Source organism: Vespula vulgaris, chromosome 16 (assembly GCF_905475345.1).
Source record: "Vespula vulgaris chromosome 16, iyVesVulg1.1, whole genome shotgun sequence".
Classification (NCBI taxonomy): Eukaryota; Metazoa; Arthropoda; class Insecta; order Hymenoptera; family Vespidae; genus Vespula; species Vespula vulgaris.
The window spans coordinates 3,739,848-3,763,173 of record NC_066601.1 but is presented as its reverse complement, the minus strand read 5'-3'; the positions used below and the strand labels follow the sequence as shown (position 1 = coordinate 3,763,173).

Below are 23,326 nucleotides of genomic sequence, written 5' to 3'. Positions count from 1 at the left end.
GGAAAGCAGGTAGAAGGGAATGAGTTAAGATATAGAATAGTGTAGGTATATCGTAGGATTCGAGAGACGAAGGAGGAACGGAATGCTTCACTGGTATAGGCTGCTTTCGACCTAGTTTCACCCTCGTAAGGCGGTGGTAGCATCAAGAGCAATCGATACTGCGCAGGACGAGGGCCATCGTGCGTACGACCAAGCAAACCGAATGTTTGTTATTCGAGACGACGTCTGACGCATCTTCCTTAGAATCATCTAAACGAAAGTAACGAACACATGTATGTCACCGAGAAAATTTTATTAACGAACATACATTAAATGAATTTTATACCTTGACCGACCTCGATCTCAGAAACTCTTATTCGTTAGGATGAACTTTTAGGATGTATATTTTCACATTATTTCTATTGATTTCATCGTGATTTGTTTTTTTTTTTTTTTTTTAATTCGAGTTCATTGGCAAATTTAACACTGTCGGGAAAACGTCAGCTCAAAGGAGTGTAAGGATTAGGGTGCATCATTCTGAAACATCGTTCGTGTCACCAATTTAGTTTCTTGGTTGCATTCTAATATCGTTCTTAAAGACTGAATGAATGATAATTCTGTATAAATCTCTTTTTGAAAAGCTTATGATTTTTTTTGTGCTATAGACGTACCACGAGAACATCATTCGTGAAAGAATATATATAGACAAAGTTTCAGTATATTACAATACTACCAAGAGAGTAGATAAATGTGTGAAATAAGTAGACGTCACCTTTTTTAAATATATTTTATAAAACATCCTATTTATACAGCATATAAAACAATACTCTGTATTTATTTTATATTCACATGTTAGCTCTATATGGCTATACCATCATAATCCTTCTTCCTGTGTATATCTGTATAGTCGGCGGATTAACATTTATACTATGACAGCGTACTGTCTTCCGTTTGTTGTAAAGTACCTGTATGCTTGGTGCCAGAGAGCAATGGTGCACTCAGGTTGAATTGATTAGCATTCATTAATTCAAGTTTTTGAGCGATATCCAATTCCGTGACGTCTCTGCTTATGATCTTATTGAACACTTCGTTCGTAGTAGGTTCTATAATATTAGTCGATTCTACTACCTTCTGCTGCTTACTCTCTTTATTCCTTGCTTTTTCAGAAATGCCATTCAATACCTGGACAGATTTAGCAGGATCTTCTAGATTTACAATATGATTTTTCAAAGGATCAGTATTGCTTTGTTTATTTCCTATGTGATTGTGAACTATTGCATGATTGGCAAAAATAGTATCTGTTTTCCCTAAAAACTGGTTATTTGATAAATCATTATTGTAACTTCTGTCATTGTCATTACTAGTCCAGAACGAATCATCGAATATCTCAGTGTCCCGTTGCTCACGTGGCAATCGACTAATACGAGCTTTTACGATAGCAAGATGCCTGTGTACATAATCCTGATGAGGAGCCAATCTTGCTGCACGTTCCAAACATTGTGCTGCTAATCCCAATTTACCACGTTCTACCATCACTACACACAAATTATGCAATCCTTGTATATTCGTTGGATCCAGTTGTAATATTCTGCGATAACACTAAAAAATATTTATAAAAATACGTCATCTTAATAGCCATCGATACGATACGTGTATAGATTATATATAAATTGTCTTTACGTTTTCTGCAGCGTCCAAGTCCTTGATGTTATTGATATAAATATCTCCTAAAAGAATTAGGCCTTTAACATGATCCGGATGAAATCTAACTAATTGGTTCAAGAAGGGTGCCGCTTCGAGTGGACGTTGCTCGTCTGCTAATAATAAAGCCAAATTGAAAAGAGCCGATCGGAAATCTTCTTTCAAGGCTACAGCATTTCGAAACCAACGTTCGGCACTGCCGCTGTCATGATCATCCATGGCTAACATTCCAAGATTAAAGTGGACACGTTCATTGTTGGAATCCTATATAAAAATTCGATACGATACAATGTTTATCTTTGATCGTTTTCCATTATTTTTCCAAGTTCCTGAAGTGATAAATATAACTTATTCAAAAACTTACTTTCCTCAGTAGTTTCAAAAGTCTTTCTCGTGCCACTTTACGTAATTCGGCACGTCCTAATTCTTGAAGTAATATAGCTGAATTTAATAATGCTTGCTCGTGTTCTGGATCAAATTCGAGAGCTTTGTCGAGATAAGCTAAAGCTTGAGACGCTTTTCCTTGTTCCAAGAACACAACTCCAAGCTGAAACAAAGATAAAAATGTCTTGAGAGAGGATGAATAAAATGATAATTAATAAAATTGTAGATATATAATAAACTATCTCGTCCATTGAAAAACTTGGTATTTACGTTATAATAAATATCCGGATTATTACTGTCGTAAAATAATGCTCGTTCATAAACCTCCTGAGCTTCCTTTGTACGATTAAGTTTAATCAAAACATCGCCACGATTAATGTAGGCTTGCGTATAATCAGCACGCATACTTATAGCTTGACGATACAATAAATCAGCCTCTTCTAATCTGGTAGCATTTTTGGCTATTAAATTTGCCAGATTGACAAAGACATTTAAATGATTAGGTGCTATACGTGCTTGATAAGATTCTCCTGGCTTTGCCTTCGGTAATAACGATTTTGCCTAAGGAACGTTTAGAAACACAATTAAATATATAATTATATACAATCTCGAAACACGATACGAATGGAAATTTATTGCAATTACCTTCAAGTAAGCATCCTCCGCTTCCTTAAACATTTTAAGATGATTATATGTGCGACCGACATTAATATGAGCACCGATATCGTCACCTTGGACTTGTACAGCCATATTAAAGAAATTAAGGGCTTCTTTAAATCGACCTTGACTTTCCAGTGCATGACCCACGTTATTAAATAGCTTGGCATTCCGATCGTTTACTTTCAAACCAGACATGAATATAGAATATTCATCCAACCAATCGTAATTCCTCATAAATGTTTTTGTGGAATGAGCAGCCAAAAGTGTTATTAATAGAAATAATGTTAGCTTTTTAAATCTAAAATAAAGTAAAGATTAAAAATTTATATCGATTAACTTTAATAATTTAATGTAATCTTTAATAAGTTAATTACTTTCTCATAGATAAAATACTCCATCCGTATCCCACGAGCATACAAAAACCCATAGAAGGAGCATATAAAACTCTTTCAGCAATGACAAATCCAACAGGGAAGAAAAGATTTGATGCAGGTAGAAATGGTAGAATCATCATTGCTAAACTCTAAAAATATATATCATCGAAAATGTATATCACCGAAGAAACTGATCGGAACTGAAATGTTTCTCGTTCTTAAAGATTGTAGTTATTACCATTATAAGAATAACAGACGTTTGTCTATTTCGCGTTAAAGTGGCTGTTGCCAGTAATCCTAAGATAGTACCGTGTGTGGCTATAGTTGCGAGATTACGAATATCTGTAAAGCTTTCTACCAACGGTATCGTTCCCATTGTCCAATCACAACACAGATCGCTTGGAAGAAAAAGTAATCTTAAATTAACTGCTGCGAGATAATTGTATGTCAATTGTCTCGTTGGTGTTGTAGCAACTGATGCAGGATTGTCGAATCTAAAAAAATAGATAGAACATCTTCTGTATCGAAATAACGATTAAAATATTTGATTTATTGAATGATCTATAAATATTTGGCCATACCTAGTAAATACAGGTAATTTTGAACCCATTACGTGTAATCGTAAAATCAATAAGCTAAATGTAACAGCGGTAAGAGCTGTTAAACGCTTTGTACCTTCGCTGGACCATGTAGGCGATATCTTCTTACCATCAAATGCAGATTTTATTGCTAAACAAATATCTGATGCTTTTACCTGAGAATAAAGTAACAAATTAATCCATCTGTGTGAAATCGAAATGTTTACCAATATATTCTATTTTACCTTTTGTACAACAAAAATTTCATATAAGACACAGACAGCTGTGGCTGTTATTCCTTGTTCTTTACATAACATAGCAGTAAATACAAAAAACATAGATAATATCAATGATTTCCATCCTGCAAAGGTACATCATTGAAGCATAATATTCTACATATATGAAAGATTACCATAAATCATATTACAGATATATATGTTTTACCTGTAGATTTTTTACTTTTGCAACATTTAGTATATGTGATTAAAGCTGCCAGATAAAATAGCGAAGAAAGAGTTTCAGCTCTTCCAACCACTCCTGTAACCTAATAAAAATATGTGTTAATCTTTGTCATCTTAATAATATACGCATTACGTGACATAACTTACTGCTTCTGTATGTATCGGATGTACAGCAAACAGCAAGGAAGATACGAGACTTGCCAAGTCTGATAAAAACATCAAACAGATTCTGAAATTGAAAAATAATATTATGCAAAGACAATATCTGAATGAATCATTTATAAATAGATCCTGAAAGTATAACGAATAGTATTGTAATATTGTAAACAAACCTGAAGTATAATAGACACACTCCAACATGTAGAATGACATTAAGCAAATGATATCCCATAGGATCAAGCTGGTGAATCAGGTAATTCCACCGGAATGTGAGAACACAAAGTGGTCTGTATGACTTGTGTGATTGTTCCTATAAATAGATATTCCGATACAATAATAAACAAAAAATAAAAGAACGATATATGTATATGTATACATGCACACACACACACACACACATATATATATATTCATAAACAAAACAATAACAATTGTCTTGGATAAACCTTTAATTGTAAAAATATAAAAAAAAATATTCTAAAAAAACATTCTTATCGAGACAATATCCTCAAAAAAAAAATAAATAAATAAATAAACTAATCGCATACATTGCTTAAGATGAACATAAAAATTTATAATTTACATAGAAATTAGATCATAGTTTGGAGGATTTTTTAACTTCGTATATGACATCATATTTATTTCTAAAAGTAAGATTAAAGAAATAGAATAAAAAGTAAGTCAAAAATATTGCTTTCCAAATTGCACATTTGGATTGCAATGAAATGAACGGACGCCGCGGATCAATACACGAGACACACGCACGCACACACATAGATAGATACAGAGAGAGAGAGAGAGAACGATAGAGTGTGTGTGTGTGTGTGAGAGAGAGAGAGAGAGAACGAGAGAGTGGTAGAGAGGGGAATGCCGAGACGAAGAGATGAAAGGGGTGACCGGTGCGCGTCCATTGAATGATCCTTTTCTCCTATCTCACCTTATGCATAGGGGTACCCCAAAAGTCGTTGTAAAAAACATTCTTCAGGGGTGTATGCGGCCTTAAATCTCGATTATCCTTAATCGCTGAAATATCGTCAAAAACGAACCCGCAACTGAGGCTATTTAAATAAACGGCAAACGCGGTAAAGGCTATGATTGCCGCAAGTGCTCCCCGCGCAGGCACTCCCATCACAACTAACACATTAATCGGCCATTCGGTTTCATGCGAATTAACGGAATAATAACGTTATTATTTTTTTCAATGATGATCACTTCTTATTAATTCTTCCTAAGTATATATATGTATATATATATAAAGATGTATGAGTGTGTATGTAAGTATGTATGTTGTATGTATGTATGTATGTATGTTGTATGATTGTATGTGTATATATATATATGTATAGAAGATTCAAGCTATTCTTTGTAAACCGGAGAAAAACCGGTTAAATGTCATATCTACAAATGCCATTCGTACAGAATCGTCGTTTTCATATCGCTAATACTCTTCCACCTTATTTGATATATTTAAACACCGCCATATCTCACGTTCATCGAAATCAAGAAATATTGACGCGAACATTATATCCAATCTAAACTTTCCGTCTTCTGCTTTCGGCTTCGTCTTCTTATTCTTTACGCGATTTCCCCCTTTTTTTTACGAGAAAAAAAGCTGTCGAAACGAACGAGCAAAAATCAATCGCAGAAGGGTTCGGTACGATCGAACCGTCGCGTCACGGAACAACAATTGAAGAACCCAGAGACGACACGCGAGGTCGCTCGAGATATCGCGAACAAGTTGCGCGCAAGCGTTCATTTCCTATCATATTACAATTCTATTTCAATGTAATTTTTCTTTTAATTCAAAGGTAATGTCAATGAATTATAAAATTAATTTCTTGATACTACGTTCGTATTGTTTCTTTGTACAAAAAGAGATTCGACGTTTTAATTTTATACAAAGTTTGCGTTAAATCGAGTTTTCATTATCGACCGATTTTCACTGGTAACTCGATATTGATTCGTTCGTTGAATTCTTTGATAGATTGAAAACAGCTTACAGATGTTATGTTATCTTTGATAAATGAATAAAATGTTCATTGTTATTACTTCAAAGTGTTGCTATTAATTAGTTAAATGCAATATTGAATCGATATCAATGTCCCGCCCATTTCATAGTTGACGTATTCGACGTAGGTGGCACTACTATCGGTTGTTACCAGTGCCCTCTACTATCGTAACATCGTCTACTCGAAATTTAATACGAGACTCGTTTCTGACGGAATATCTCTCCGAAGATTAGATTGTTTCTTCAAAAGAATTACCTTTTATAATTGTTATTTGTAATTGTTTAATATTTTACGAAGACATCTTTTTGTGATCTGTCAGAAAAATCTTTTATAACGGATATATAGATTTAAATAATTTTATACCGTGAGAACTTATTATGTATATATATGTATATAAAACACAATAACTGTTGCATTCAGTCAGTGAATATACAGTTATGTGACTACTTCGTGGACGATAATATAAGATTTTTCTCTGACAGTTAACAGTGTAACGTAGCATGAGCCAGTGAATTATCGACTGACAAGTAAAATCTGATAATAAATTGATTTTCTTAAGGTCCAGTCGATCTAAAGGTAGTTATATTTCTTTTTAATAGAAATTATAAATATAATGTTTTAAGTTAGGTTACTGACCGGTATTTGAAAAAAAAAAAAAAAAGAGAAAGAAAAAGCGTATATAAAAACATACTTCCTGTTCCTTCCAACCTACAATCATAGAGTAGTGTGGCACCGCCTTTCATTGCTGGCGTTTCACTTTTAGCTTAGTGTATCATTCGATTAATTAAACGTGAATCATCCATGGTTACATTTAGACTCATTGCCTTACGATTATATGTAATCGATTATATATCATAGTATAATATACTAGGAAAAATTTAGATAAGTACTGGATGTAAGTAGAATATGTTTGAATATTTAATACTAACAAGATTTAAGATTATTTTTCTAACTACATATCACTTTCCTTTTTTGTTTAGATACGCTTTAGTTTACATATAATCAGAGAAAAACTATCAACAATGTCAAAAAAGCCTGGAGCTACTCAAGCTATGCATAAAGTTATTATGGTTGGAAGTGGAGGTGTTGGAAAATCTGCTCTAACTTTACAGTTTATGTATGACGAGGTATATAAACAAAATTTTATAATTTTGTAACTTTGTTAAATATTATCTAAATTTCTATGGAACGTATGAAATAAAATAACATACACACATATATATATGCATTGCGTATCGCTTTGTCAAATATAAATAAATTGATTTGTTATTAATAGCGATGGACAATATTATTAAATATTGAAATTAGTTTGTTGAAGATTATGAACCAACAAAGGCAGATTCCTATAGAAAAAAAGTTGTATTAGATGGAGAGGAAGTACAAATAGATATCTTAGATACCGCAGGACAAGAAGATTATGCGGCGATTCGAGATAATTATTTTCGCAGTGGAGAAGGATTTCTTTGTGTATTTTCTATAACAGAAGACGACAGTTTTCAAGCAACACAGGAATTTAGGTAGAAAATGTATAATTTAATTAAGGATTTTGCTCTCTCTCTCTCTCTCTCTCTCTCTTTCTCTTAAAATAAATGTTAGAAATTTAAAGATATTTATTATGTATGTTCTACCGTTTTGTTATATTTCGACTGTAATACATTTATAAAAATATTATGAAATTTTATCAATGATGATAAGTATGCAGATTAGCTTGTCTAAAATTTTATAGAGAAACTTTTCTTGTTTCATAGAGAACAGATTCTCAGAGTAAAAAATGACGAGAACATTCCATTTTTATTAGTGGGAAATAAAAGTGACCTACAAGAAAAAAGAAAAGTCAGTTTGGCAGAAGCGCAAGCCCGGTCACAACAATGGGGTGTACCTTATGTAGAAACAAGTGCAAAAACAAAGGAAAATGTTGATAAGGTAAGAATTACTGTTCCTACTTAAATATCTTACACTTCCAGTAAATGATAAAGGATACATGGAAAACAGTTTAAGCGACTGTGATATGATAGTAAAGAAACTATTATTCATGATGTCTGAATACTTACAATTGGAGATAAATTACAATGATTATACATTTTATTTTCAATAGGATGATTGCATAAGTTTTAATACATAAATATAGTGCTGTTCATTAATTCTGCTCGCTCTACCACCATGCATTTTCTTTTTATATAAATACATTCCTTGAAGACTTAGAAACATAATTCTTTTGTTTTTGTGCCTTCAATTTCCAGAAGCATTTAACTGACCATAAAATGGGTTTATGACCAAATTAATCATAAGGAAATGGGAAGGGAATATTGCTAAGTTCGCTATCACTTTTGAAACTTTACTTTCACTGGTAATAAGGAATACAAAAGAACACTACTTATGAATCTTCATGGTGTATCCTAGAGAAAATAATATGAAGGTACAGTAGAAAAGGGTCGAGGGCGTGCATTGATGGACAGCACTGTAAAGTGTACATGGAATGTTTTGTTTACTATACAGTGTGAATCATACACATTAACTCTTTCTTGCTAGTAGTTTAATTAATTCATAGTAAATATATCATTCACAGAAATTAAACTAACTTACACAAAATGTAATATATTTATGATATATAGTTCATGTCATTTCATACATCATTATGTACTATCAATATCTATAACATTCTTACTATACAATGCCACAGTGGTAAAATCATATATTGCGGATGACTAATATTTTTTGTAGTAGCATATACTTACTATTGATGTATGATGTGTTTTTGTAGTATGCAACAAATGCTGACTAAATGCAGAATTATAATAGAATCTTAATCTTCCTAAAGATCTGGAGTAAATTCCTGAACTAATCGCTGGAAAAAGTCTATTAATAACTAAAAACATTGGTTAAGTGAAATAAGTAAAATGCATTGCATTGTTAATTTACCTTATTAACCCTTTATGCTTCTACAATTATCTTTTCATTTTGACAAGAAATATGCAAAGAACGAATTTCTTTTAATTAGCACTTTTACTAAACTGCCAATTAATAACCAAAGTGGTATATAGATTAATTCATGTAATGTACAATAACATACAAATTTCACCTTTAATATTTATCATCACTATCTTTATATCATCAGAGGAATGGCATGTAGCTCATGATTCATTATTTCTTAGATTAGGTGACATATGCTCATGGAATTCCCACTTTTCACAAAAAAAATTGTGAAGATATGATAAGCCTGACACTTGAATCATTCATGATTAATACAATTAAAATACATGTATTATAATCTTTTTAATATAATATACATTATTTGATTATAATATTTTATTAAGAGCATGAAAGCACACTGTAAGCTCTGCCTGATTTTATATTTATATTACGTATATTTGTGAATGTATTGTGAATGTATTTATTATCATTGTTGTGTACATGCTTTATGATAAAAAAAAAACGTAGTAGTTTGTGACTATACTTATATTATATGCACAAAAGTAATTTCTATCATATATCTCCTATGGTTCAAAAATAATAATTGAAATAACATTAAAGCTTTGAGACAGCATCATTGCATATTTGCAGGTGTTTTTCGACTTGATGCGTGAAATAAGGTCACGCAAGATCGAAGACAAGTCAGCAAGTAATGGCCGTGAAAAGGATCGTGCCAAGCGGAAGAAAAAGAAGTGCATTATTCTATAGGTTTGCTATTTTTTTCACAGCGCTTTTTTTAAGTTTGAGAAAGAATCAAAATGAACAAAATTATAGATAATTTATAAAAGAAATTTATAAATATGCCTTTGTGCAGTTATATTCGAAAAATGAAATATGTTGAAGATAATTAAAAATGATATTTAATGTTATCATTATTCTGTATGTTAATATTAATACTGTCAACTTTGGTCTTCTTATACATTACGTTTGTAAATTAAACCGAAAAAAAAATTTTTTTAATTTGATTACACATATATAAGTGACAATAAAATGATAAGTTAGGTAATTTCATGTGTCTGTGAGAACAATGTAAGAGAAACATAAAAAATCATTTTTTGTTAGACATGTGTAATTTTTCAACAACATATGCCGCCATTTCTTTAGAAATGATATATGGAACATATGATACAAGAAAAATAATTATATTGATGTCGTGCAAGGCCTTAATTAGATTTCTAGTAGAATGTGTGCACTTTGCTTTTCTAAATATTATGATAATATACATTGGCATAAAATGACATGCTATTGCACTAATCCTGTAGTTCTATGTTTTGTTTCACAAGGCCTAGATTTGATGTGCTTGAAAAAAATATCTATTTATACAGCATACTTGCAATATAATGTAGAACATATATTAGGTTTCTGCTCTCACTATAATATATATAATTTTTTTTTGGTTTTTTTCTTTCCTCTTAAAACATAGTAAATTCAAATTTATATTTACATCCCATAATTATTCTTCTGTGAAATGACAATGTTTGATTAGCTATTCAATATTTTAATACCCTCTGTTGTATTTATTCTATGGCTTTTATGCTTTCCAATTTCTGTCACATTTTTTCATTGCATGAAACAAATTCGTGTACCATATCTTTATTTATCGCAATAAACAATTTTTTCTTGACAATTCAAGGAACCGTCAATAATTTAATATTTCCTAATAGATTTTGTTAACAAAATCTCAATTATAAATTAATTTTTTTAGCAATCAAGGAGATTCCTATTGTTAGAAAGAACAATAATAGAATTGAAAATAATTCTATCGAATAAATTACAAGAGATTAAAAAAAAAAAATTACTGAGATGTGTAATGATATATACTATAATGTTTTCTGATAAAATTCTAATCATTTCGATTTCAGTATTAATATATATATATATATATATATATATATGATGTACAAAAAATGATACGATAAGATATGAATATTATTTTCGTTTATTACAGGTATTTTTTGATTTAATGCGGGCAATAGCTGCTCGTAAAGCGCAAGAAAATCAAGTGGATGGAGATGAACGTAAGAAAAAGACAAAGTGCTGCATCTTGCTCTAACAAAGTAAAAAAAAAAGAGAGAGAGAACAAAAGAAAAAAAGAAAGAAAGAAAGAAAGAAAAGAAAAGAAAAGTATGTAGCTTATATAAGAAGACATCTAACGCCCAATTTCTGAAACATGCATAAAAGAACAGTATTTATACACATTTTGTGACACTTTACACAATAATATGACAATTTATAATTTTTATTATAACCTTTATCACCTATTAAAATGTTAAGAAATTACTGAATGTGTATCAAGCTTTAGCGAAACGTAGATAGGCTTATAATTATACTCTAATACTGAAGAGTGTTACGACAACTTGACCTTATTAAGAGACATAGTTCCTATCTTGAAAGGTTTGCAATATAATTAATAGATTGTAGAATTTGTTTGGCTAGAAGACTCTCATAAGTAGTTTTCTATGGATTGAGAAAGATAAATGAGGAAGTAATAGTAATACTTGACAGTATGTACACATTTGCAAATAAGCATTTTTCATAATTGCAAGCATATCTTGAAACATTAATGCATTAATGCTTAGCAAAATTTGACGTCTTCTTATTCTAAGAGTATTATGAATTAAATTTCATTTTTTTTTTTTTTTTTTTTTTAATTATTATTGCCATTATATAAAAAATCTGGCAAATGTGAGATATTTAAGGTCGAGATTATTAAAATTGAGATTTTGTTTTTATAGCATATTTGTTTCCTATATGTATTCAGTTACGATACTATTATCATTATTTTATCACAATACATTTTTCACTATAATACAAAAGATTTATCATATAATTTTATCACATCTATCCATTATGTCATCATACGATAACAAAGATATCGCTCATTTTGAGATAAAGGTCCAACTTAACTTTGGTCGGTAGTGAAAACAAAGAAAAAAAGTGCATACGTATTATGAGTGGTTCCTGTATCAAAGGGATTGCTATGTAATTTTACTCATACAACGAATGATTACAAAATTTTGGCAGAATTATTTACAGTACTCATAAGTTAAAAAAATTGTTTTCACTGGTATTACGATCAAGTGTTTTATCTCATAAGTGTTAAAATTGAAGTTAACTATGCTTATTATTTATGACCAATAAAATTTTAATTGATAATATTTATGGACTGATCGTTTGATGTGATTGCTTATTACATGTATATATATATATATATATATATATATATATATGTATGTATGTATTTATGTAAAAGAACTGAATTCATCTAACAATTACATAATAGTTTGTATGCTTATGATATAATAAGTAATGTGCTCTCTCTAAATATATTGGTGAATATACAACGTACATATATATATGTGTGTGTGTATGGTAAACAGTATATAAGAATAATGCGCATTACTTAAGATATAGAAGAAATCAAAAGCCAGATGAGCATTCAATTAATATGACTTACTTTATTGCACCAAATGACCTTTGCTATACAATAACTCAAGAAAGTACGTGAACGAGTTACGAATTCGTGAGAAAATGTTTTTTAATATTTATAACTTTATTAGATTAAATATATATTCAAATTAAAATATGTACACTTCCTATTTTTTTTTTTTTCATAAACCTAAATAATCGTAAAAATATTAGTAATTTCAAATGTACTTTTTGAATTTATTTCAACTATGGTAATTTTTGTTTTTGTTATATTGCATTCCTGACTAGTGTAGTAGTTCAAAACAATGGTTAACACACACAAAGGAAATATACAGAAATATGACGATAGCTAAATTATAATTATAGAGCATACGAAAAGGACATATATATATATGTGTGTGTGTGTATATATATATAAAGTATTTCGTTGATGACTAATATATTACATCTTTCTCATGATGTAAATACAATACACAGTGCAAATTATCACGCGCGCTCTTTCACGCGCATGTTTTTGGTAATAATTTGTTAAAGAGGGCGCTCTTAAACGTTCAATTTATAAAAATATTTCAATGTGGTCACTTTCTCTAGTAAGAAAAAACATTATACTTACCTAAGATGGCTAATATAATTGAGCGATAAATGTAGGCCTGTAAATAATGATATATTTTTCAATTTCTTAGATAAACGTTACGTTTAATCTTGTTCTCGTAATCGATCTTCGTCGTTCATTTAAACTCAAAGAAATTTCTAATATATGATTGTATTTCTTAAGGAACGATCCGTAGTACAATCCTGGCAATTACCAAAGTAGCAGGTGTTGGGATTGACCGAGTAGCCATATGTGGTACCAATACGCAAGTTTAAAATCGCATCTTGGTGTAGTGGCGATGAGTGAAGGAACGTATGTACAATAGCCTTGAGAAAGAATATTTTATTCAGGGACACGCGGTATATACTTAATTTATAAAATAATACGGGTACTTAAATGAGAAGTGATTTTGTAGATATATAAACGTATCGGGTATATCACTTGTGATGAAGTTAGTTTAATAACGTATAATCGATTGCACTTGTGGCAACGTACTCAACAAATCATCATCATCATCATCATCATCTCCGAACGATGCCAACATCCCGGTTGTGATAATTGTAATTTTGAGCACATTCACGACCGCGCGTCGGAATTAGACGGGACACGGGAGATTAATAAAGTTTTGATATTTATATACAAAAGCTAGATAAAGCTTGGTGTGAGATACATATTTAATAATAAGACGAAGTTAACCTAAAATGCGAGGGGTCGTGGACGCTGATGTTATCGTACTGATTAGTGTTCAATTATTGTACTGGTGTTGTGATATTGTATCGGCAAGTGGCGGAGCTTTAGATCCAAATACGCACATTCAAACTGGGGCTTCCAGTAGCTCCCACTCAAAAACACCAACCTTTACTGCATCTCTTTCCGATGGTTTGGCACAAGTCGTTCTTCACGAGCCGAGTAAGTTTCTTGTTTTGACTACGCGTTCTACCTCATTTTTATATTTCTTTGTCATCCAATGCCAATGCTAAACATTGATTGATACAGCATGACAAATTTCGATTATTAATATCTCTCTTAACATCCTTAAAATAATTAAGATAACTATCGTGTATAATATGGAATTTCACGTACGTAATGAAAGAATATAGGTGTATTTTAGTTGGTTGTATTTTAGATTAGGCATTCTCCCAATTATTCATGTTTAAATATATGTACTTAATGATTCAGTAACAGCGAAATCGTCTGTAGATTCGAGAAATTCTAAAGAAATAACTCTAAGAATAATAACTACTTAGTATGCACGTATATCAATTATATATTATTGTACTTAGAATTTTTTTTTTATTTCTGATTTATCTACACTATCTATTGTCAATATTTTGGAATGAATTTGTATATAAAAAATATTCATACACAATAGTTAACATCACTAATAACAATACTCGAATATTTATTATTTCTTGTAATTGCTTCTAGCTTGGGTAGTACTATTTATGTCATTGATGTACATCATTATTACGAAGAATCATAATATCTTGATGACCTTGTCACACTGTAATTGACTTAATGGCTACATAATACTTGCTAGCATTTTTTTAACATAGGTATATTCATTTTTTTATCCAACACTAATATTACATGTTTGTCTTAATCATATTTACTAAATTTCTTTTCTTTTTCCTCAAATTAATAAACGGATAATAGAATTTTTTAAATTTCTTACAGCTACTGATACTTGCAACGATGATCTAACTTGTTTAAGAATGGCTACTCAAGACCGACTGGGTTTAGAAGCAATTAAATTATTGCATAGTCAGCTAGATGATGATGCTAATGGAAATATAGATCTTTCAGAATCAGATGATGTAAGATGATATATTACTTGTATATATTTTTATTCATAATTTAAGATTTCATTAAAATATATATGTAAATGTTTATTTGCGATAGTTTTTAAGAGAAGAGTTACAATATGAAGCTGGTTATGAGAGAAGACAAAGAGCTTTTCATCATAATGATGATATGCATATTAGTGTACGTGAACTTTGGGAGGCTTGGCTAAGATCAGAGGTATGATATGCAATGTTATTTATTTTATGTCCTATAGTGGAATATGCATATTATATTTCTAGGAATATCATTTGTAATAATAATTTTCTAATTAGGTTCATAATTGGACTATAGAACAAACATCAGAATGGTTGACTACGAATGTTGAGCTTCCTCAGTATGTACCTACATTTATACAACATCGTGTGACTGGTGCTACACTACCAAGGTAGTATAATTACTTATCAGCATTAAACACGTAGGAATTCAAAATTCCATAACAAGTTTTTCTGCTTTCATCATTTTCTTAATCAAAGATTTATCATTGTCATCTATCAAAATATTCTCTTCATGGGACAGAGTTATTAAAACTTGCATATGAAGTGAGTGTATATGAAAAAATATCATTATGGCTTGTTCATATTCTTATATCAATTAGTATTGATAATTCTACTTATTATTTTAACTCATGTTTTTCTTTCATAATTAGCATTATTTTTTTTTTTTTGTTATATATCTTATTGATACAATGAAAGGTTAGAATTATATTAAAATACAATGTGTAAAGTAATTCCCATTGCAAAATTAAATTTGAAGACTTTGAAATCTGATTTATATATAGATATAAAAAATAATATTTTATTACAAAATCAATGAGTATATGTTAAAGGCATAAATTGAAATAATGTTTTCTACAATATGTGTTACTTGATTATACATGTGTAAGATATTACATTATAGTTTTATGTTATATTTTGACTTTTTTAGGAGTAAAACAAATTTTTAACCAGAAATGTTCAACTGGCGTTTGCCGTACCTTTTCTTCCACCTACTTAGCCATAAAATAGTAGCAGATAAATAATCTGCCCTTCCTTGGAATAAATGGCTACGGTAGAAAGATTCTCTATTTTCAATTTCTCCTTTGAAGCTTGTATATGTGATACTGTTACATAATATGTACAACATATTCGGTTAAACTTCTAATGATCTGCAATTTTTGAAGGACATTGTTTATGCATAGATAAAAAATATGAACTATGCAAAGTGACTAGTAGTTGAGTTTTTATAAAAGTGCTGTTATTTGATAAAAATAAATTAATAACAGAAAGAGAACGTTAAAAAGCAGCATTACATTCTTTGATATTATTTTTTTTCAATATCTTTTATTGATTTTGTTAGTAATACTATCACGTGCTTATAGCATTGGATTCATGATTAATACTATTGTTATGAAGCAAAACTTTGCCATGTAACAGAAAGCAGGGAGGTGAGTAAAGGATAGAAAGCAACAAACGATTTATTTTCACTCACACTCTTTTGTGTTTCAATTATGTTATTTATAAAAATGGTACATATTCAATGAAAGAGTCCTTTCTTGATTACTATAGTAAAAAAAGCAAGTCTCTCAAATCCGTCGATACTTCTTTCGCCGATGTTCTTTTGACGACATATTTCCTAGACATAGTCTTTTGATGTTTTTAGACGCATTCCTGAGACACACTCTCAGTCTTGCTTATAATATCTAAAGGATACATGGCTGTACCACGGAATACTAATGGATCTGGCTAAGAGGCAAATTTATATGATCGGGTTCTCTACATCAATATGAAGAAAATTGAGAAATGGGAAAATACAGTGACTTCCTCTATGGGTTGTGCCATTTGTAATCGGGGTATGTAACGAAGTTAATTATAGCGATGAATCTATAATTCAATGAAATCCAGAAAGATAATGCAAATAATGTTTAAAAAAATAGTCTTGTATCAAGTTAGGATTAAAAAAAAATTATTTCTTAAGTATACTATGCACAATATTCGTATAAAGAACAAGTTTTGATAAACTTACGTTTGTACAAAAAATACCATAGAATCATATATAGTACATATATTTTTTTTATCATCAATAAGATGAAGTTGTACTCTCTCGGCACTATGTCAGATATAATTAAACAAATAAAAAAAGTTGTTTCTATAAGAAGTGTAAAATTAAAAATACTTCTTTAAAGATCACGAAATTTTATGTACCAAATGATGAATATATATATATATATATAAAAACCGAATTATAAATATATGTAACAGTATCATCATTTAACTGAAATTATAAGATAGTGATTAGCCACTACTGTTCCATTGAGAGAGGAACGACAAAGGGTATTGGAAGAAAAGATGCGAACTTCTTCAATTTATGTAATAACAAGTTTATATACAATAATGCATCAACAAATATTTGTAATCGTAAATTGACAAATATTTGTTGTATAAGTTAAATAGATTTTAAAACAATGTAAAATAAAGGACAATGGTAAGAATAGTATCAATATTTAGGAAGTAGAAATATATTTTAATATTCTTCATCTTGCTTTTACAAGGTAGAATCATTGATTATAAAGGACAAATTTTGGTATATAATTAGTTTTTATTTTAATTATATAGTATATGCATGGTTCAGTTTATCACAGATTTCAAAGTCTTACAATTCTACAATTATTCTTAAGTTTTGTATACTTTTATAATTTCATTAGGGAGTTACTTTATATTTTTATCAATTTTCCTATATTTTTTATAATACAATTAATTTGTAGGAATATATGTTATTGTTAGATTTAGCCCTTTTATATCTATAGAAGTTCATGGAACTTATAAGACTATGTCATAATGTTTATATTTTCTTAAAAAAATAGAGATATTAGTTTATGCTTTATTATTCATTATATATCTCATTACTAACAATTCATTTTAGTATGCCATTGATTTTACTGACATATTTTGTAAAAAATATATAACCACACAACAACAAAGAAATTAATATAATTGCATGTGTATTATTAATATTGTAGACATTATATATATATATATATTTCCTTTTTTGATGTCATTAGATTGGCTGTCAACAATATGCACTACCTTAGTAATATCTTGGGAGTTAAAGATCCCATACACAAGCAAAAAATTGCCTTGAAGGCAATGGATGTTGTACTTTTTGGTCCTCCAAAAGGTAATATTCCTATTACACAACTGGATAGATATACATACATATATATATACATACACGCACACACATATATATATAAACACATGAATTATATTTTATTTCTTCTTGACAATGATGTCAACAGATACTGGACATGGCATCAAAGATCTAATATTGATCACGTTATTATTTGGAGCACTTATTGGGTGTTGGTATGTATATCAACAAAAAAAAAGTTCACAGAAACACTTACATAGAATGATGAAAGATATGGAAAGTTTACATAAAGCAGAGCTTGCATTGGAAGATTTACAGGTATACGTTTATAACAGTAATAATATTTATATAATAAATCTTTATGTTCAAATGAATTATTTCTAATAGTATCGTATCGCTTGTAGAAAGAATTAGAAAGAGCAAGAATGGAACAGGAATCTGCAACCACTGAAAAAAAGAATTTAGAGAAACGTTTACAAGATGGCAGTTTGGGATTACACACTTCGTATTCGGATGTTGAAGTATCGCAGTTAAAAGCAGAGATTGAAGTTAATATAATAACAACGTATATTTATGAAAAATTAATATTTACTTTCAAGTTCTATATTGCAATGTAAATTTGTAGATGTTGAAAGTAGAATTACAAAGAGCAGAAGGTGAACTTGAAGACAGATGCTGGTCACCACCTGCTGGTCTTCAACATTGGCTGCAATTGACCCATGAAATTGAAAATAAAGCATATACAAAGAAAAAGATTTCAGCTGAAAAACAATTGCAACAAGCACGAGAAGCGGTAAGTCAATTATTAAATGTCAACTTTATGTCAATTATTTGTCAATAATATATATTATCTGTTAGTGCGAAAAATTACGAAAAAAACGATCGAGTTTAGTTGGAGCATTTGTTTCTACTCATGGAAAGTCTATCGACGAGGTCGATAAAAGTATAGTTGAAGCAAGGACAGCATTAAACGAAGTTACAGTTGAACTGCAAGAACGTGTGCATCGTTGGAAACAAATTGAACTTTTATGTGGCTTCAACATAATTAATAACAACGGTTTGAACTACTTAGAAACTGTGTTGTACAGAGGAGCATCTAATGGTAGAGGTTTTGGATTAAGAGGTATTGAATGTGTAACATATTGCATGTTTTCATTTAAAAATTTTTAAATGAAATTATTACATTTTAAATTTCATTTAAAAATTGTTATTCTTATCTTTGATTTATTATTTATTATTTACAGGTCGACTCAGCAGTCAAGATGATTTAGATGATGACACAAGCTCAATATATACATCATCGTCCCCTGGTGCTGCAGGTAAGATAGACATGGAGATGCATGAAAACTTAGACTGATTAATTTTGATTAAATATGCAAAATATTACGTCTCTTTAGTGCGTTCCGTAGAAATCATATTTTAATCATTTTGAACGATATAGATACCTGTAGTAATTGAAAGTTCAAGTTATCCAAATATTTACTCTTTTATCATTTATCATAATTCTACTTTATTCTTGTACTATATACATTTGATTTATAAATGTACAAATATATATATATACATATATATATACATCATTTTTATAAAATGCAATTACTGTATGGATAAATTAAATGGATTGTAGATATATAATACCTCTTTATTAGAATAGAACACTAAAATTGATAACTAAAAAGAACCTGTGTTATATTTACGACTAAAGAACCTTTATTATTTACAGTTATCCCTTTCTTTTGATATTGTTATTTCGTGAATTGATTGTAATGAGTTATGCCATATGGCATTATTATTCACAGGTATCTTGGAGAATATGAATTGGAAGGAATCATCTATACCACCTGACTCGTCGAGCGGTGAAACAGGTAAGGATACTCCGCCCGAAGTCGTTCATTTTACGGTGGGTGACGGCAATGAAGAAAGTACTATGGTACCATCGATTAAAGAGAAGGCCGGTATGATTCGATCATATAGCCAAGAAACCAACATGGCCATAGTTGACGATAAAACAACTTCATCATTCCTATCAAAGACTTCGTATTCGGAAAACTCATTAGATACGTCCGAGAAATCGGGCTATCGTGCTGTCATAGCAAAAAGGCCACTTAAAGAACTACCCACTGTGATGTCGATGGACGATGAAACACTGTCGACAGATTCCAATTCGACTGCTGACAATGAAGAATTAAAACGGCGACGCAGAAAACTTCATTTTCCTGCATTCAGGAAGAATAAAACTAAAATTACGTGATGTTCAATAGTCCCAGAATCAAATATGTTACAAATTAATTCAAGACATATCCCAGACATGCACTTAAAAATTATAATTAGGTAATATATTGTGTATGTGCCTATCTTAGGTATAGTTTCGCGTGCGGTGTATGTAGTGGCCTTACCGGCAGGGTGTCCATGTTCGAACTCCAGTGAAGACGCCTTTTGAAATAAGCGTACGTGCATGGTCTGTATATCGTGATTGAAAAATATGAAAAAAATATATTTATGCAGAGTCGGACATACTGTCAACTTACGATGTTCTAAACGCATCGCCAATTCAATTTTCTTATCAGACCAAAGAGTGAAGCAGTCCGTTGGCAGCGCTTTATCTGCTTGATAATTCCAGTTGCAAGTGTGCATAGTTGTGATTAGCAGAGATGGAGTGCAGCCAAGATGTGTAAGGTGCGATTATCCTTTGGCCTATATTGTGTACTAGGCGTTCTTTTAATTTCATTGTCATATAATTAAGTCGTTCGGATAATTCACAAGTACGGATTTATTCCTTTCCATAACAAGATCGATGTTAAAGTGGTTAGAATTTCATATTTTTCTGTAGTATACTATTATTAGTATATACATAAGAATGTTACGTTATTAGAAGACCACGTATATCGCGCTGTTATTTAAATGTCCAACACTGTTACTTAAAACGTTTGGTATTCCTTGTGTCCTATTCACCAAGCGTTTTCTGTACCCGTAGAATTATTTCAAATACCACTGTGAAAAGTATTCAATGTCTGATCAAAATAGATTTTTACAAAATAATTTTTACACAAAGGAAATCAAATCAGAATGACAATATATGTACAAACAGTTTTTGAAATATTGGAAATGTTTTTCCAATAAATTTTAATTGATTAAAATATTTCTGAGATGATAATAATAATGCAAGCAATTTAAATAATTATAAATAGGGTATTTCTTTTTACAATGACATTGTTCCTAATGTGATCTGTTATTCTCTGTCATGTACAAGTACTTTTTATACAATGATTTTAGAAATGATTATTAATGTATCAGTAGAATACAAATGTTTAAAATTAAGAAAAAAAAAAACGAGTATTTTTGCTCAGATATGAATATTAAACAAAATTCTCTTCCATGAGATTTGACTTTAACTTTAAATGTTACTTACATGAAAATATTTGAGGTGTAACATCCTAATTCTGTTTAACAGCTGCTATGTATTTAATATGTTATGTGTTACCCTGTTTACTCTTAACTTCGTGTTATTTCCCGTTTTAAAATAAATTATTAGTAATAGAAATAAACAAACCATACAGATTACTTATTAGGTCAAACCCACTTTTATAAAATGATCGATACAATATGTAACAAATTGAAATATGATAGAATACCGATAATATTTAGAGTAAACAGAATCAAAAGTAATTACTAAAACTGAGTAACATTCTACAGAGGACGAATTATTCATTATATAATTCATAATTTTGATGTTTAAGAATGTAATTGCAATGATCGATACTCGAAATATTAATTTACGCTTAGTCTTCGTCATTTGATTTTCGCGGTTATGTGAATGTCGATATAGGTGGCAGCATCATCGACTACAGCTGTCGCTCTATGACATTTCGGAAATGCTCGTATTCTAATTAGATTTGTTGGAGTATTATGTTCGGAGTAAGGTTATTAGATAAGTTTCTCGATAAATATTAGTGTCAAAATTATAATTCCTTAATACGATTAGATGCAATTAATTCACGGTTTAATAACAAGCGAATAAAAATATAATTGTAAGAAAAATTATAGATTACATTATAGTGTAGAGGTTAACGAATATACAATCATGGTCGATATGTGTTCCACAAAAGAAGATTTAAACAAATTTTCTCATAATATATATAAAAATAATCCTTTACTATTCAAGAGTTATATAGGAAAAGAAGCCAAAATTACTACAGACAATGGAGTTGTATATAATGGTACTGTGTATACAGTAGATCCAGTTTCAGAAAGGTAAAACAATTTATATATTTTTATTATTTGACTGTGTTTATATTTATCTTCTCTACAATTTTGTGTAATAGTAATTCTGCATATAATGCATTTTGAATCGTACTAAAAAATTTTGTCATTATAAAATTCTTTTATAGTGTAGTACTTTTACAAACTAAAGAAGACGATCATCAAAATTTACAAATAGTATTTGGACATGCGATAAAAAATATTGAATTAACTACACAAACAGAAACATCTATGCCAGAATTATTCCAAGTGTCAATCAATCAACTTTCTTTATCAGACATTACAAAAAGAAAAAATATTGTGAAACAATATTTATTAGAAAATAGATTTCCAGTTACAGATATCAATGATATTTTATATATTGAAGACAGTGTTTCTATAAAACCACCATATGATACAGAACATTGTGAATCTACTAATGCTATTATATTAAATAGAATACAAAATATTCTTCGCAGTGTTAAATAATAAATATTATATGTATATATATACAACAATCATAACTTATTATTCTAGATATAATAACAGTATGTCATTGTTTATTTTTTAAAAATATATAAATAAACTTTGATATGTTCATCATATTTTTATATAGAAAGATATATAAAAAGACACAAGAAATAAGTTAATAATCGATAATAAGAATAAATTTTATTTATAATTTTGATCTTTCATTTATTAGAAAAATAAATTTACAGTTATCAAATATTTGTGTAATGTTAAAATGATATCAACTTATTTATATATTTGTATAATAAATTAAAGGAACCAAAATAAGCTGTTATATGGCAACACTAAA

General features: G+C 29.8%; 4 protein-coding genes across 11 annotated transcripts; 3 read left to right on the top strand and 1 right to left on the bottom strand.

Moving 5' to 3' along the window:
- Positions 1-416: 416 nt before the first annotated feature.
- LOC127069700 (protein O-mannosyl-transferase Tmtc3-like) lies at positions 417-5,991 on the bottom strand. 2 transcript variants are annotated; one of them, XR_007783671.1, is made up of 14 exons: positions 5,234-5,991; positions 4,470-4,606; positions 4,285-4,366; positions 4,121-4,220; positions 3,922-4,037; positions 3,680-3,852; positions 3,337-3,592; positions 3,099-3,247; positions 2,710-3,022; positions 2,335-2,625; positions 2,045-2,227; positions 1,660-1,944; positions 651-1,578; positions 417-516 (listed from the first exon to the last, which is right to left on the bottom strand). XR_007783671.1 is itself a non-coding variant. In XM_051007019.1 (13 exons), exons 1-13 carry the CDS (start codon positions 5,423-5,425, stop codon positions 907-909), a joined length of 2,949 nt encoding a protein of 982 aa, XP_050862976.1. In that variant the 5' UTR covers positions 5,426-5,991; the 3' UTR covers positions 417-906. The 2 variants fall into 2 exon arrangements, 1 of the variants encoding a protein (XP_050862976.1); XM_051007019.1 differs by having other exon boundaries at positions 417-1,578.
- A 504-nt stretch (positions 5,992-6,495) lies between these two features.
- Positions 6,496-12,861, top strand: LOC127069713 (ras-related protein Ral-a). Of its 6 annotated transcripts, none has more exons than XR_007783677.1 (6): positions 6,496-6,881; positions 7,286-7,432; positions 7,614-7,822; positions 8,054-8,228; positions 8,546-8,721; positions 9,867-10,281. XR_007783677.1 is itself a non-coding variant. In XM_051007081.1 (6 exons), the coding sequence occupies exons 2-5, from the start codon at positions 7,328-7,330 to the stop codon at positions 9,981-9,983; spliced, it is 606 nt and encodes a 201-aa protein (XP_050863038.1). In that variant the 5' UTR covers positions 6,496-6,881; positions 7,286-7,327; the 3' UTR covers positions 11,224-12,861. The 6 variants fall into 6 exon arrangements, 5 of the variants coding, with proteins under 5 accessions (XP_050863038.1, XP_050863039.1, XP_050863040.1 ...); XM_051007081.1 differs by lacking the exon at positions 8,546-8,721 and adding an exon at positions 11,224-12,861 and having other exon boundaries at positions 9,867-9,983; XM_051007082.1 differs by lacking the exon at positions 8,546-8,721 and having other exon boundaries at positions 6,496-6,669; positions 6,788-6,881.
- Positions 12,862-13,308: 447 nt separating this feature from the next.
- LOC127069707 (stromal interaction molecule homolog) lies at positions 13,309-21,816 on the top strand. 2 transcript variants are annotated; one of them, XM_051007066.1, is made up of 12 exons: positions 14,062-14,205; positions 14,725-14,852; positions 14,974-15,113; positions 15,199-15,318; positions 15,414-15,526; positions 18,179-18,294; positions 18,416-18,585; positions 18,672-18,815; positions 18,893-19,060; positions 19,126-19,390; positions 19,512-19,586; positions 20,067-21,816. In XM_051007066.1, the coding sequence occupies exons 3-12, from the start codon at positions 15,012-15,014 to the stop codon at positions 20,516-20,518; spliced, it is 1,725 nt and encodes a 574-aa protein (XP_050863023.1). In that variant the 5' UTR covers positions 14,062-14,205; positions 14,725-14,852; positions 14,974-15,011; the 3' UTR covers positions 20,519-21,816. The 2 variants fall into 2 exon arrangements, with proteins under 2 accessions (XP_050863022.1, XP_050863023.1); XM_051007065.1 differs by lacking the exon at positions 14,725-14,852 and having other exon boundaries at positions 13,309-14,205.
- A 144-nt stretch (positions 21,817-21,960) lies between these two features.
- On the top strand, positions 21,961-23,316 carry LOC127069717 (gem-associated protein 6-like). Its single transcript, XM_051007089.1, has 2 exons — positions 21,961-22,518; positions 22,656-23,316. The coding sequence occupies exons 1-2, from the start codon at positions 22,349-22,351 to the stop codon at positions 22,993-22,995; spliced, it is 510 nt and encodes a 169-aa protein (XP_050863046.1). The 5' UTR covers positions 21,961-22,348; the 3' UTR covers positions 22,996-23,316.
- The last annotated feature ends 10 nt before the right edge of the window (positions 23,317-23,326 follow it).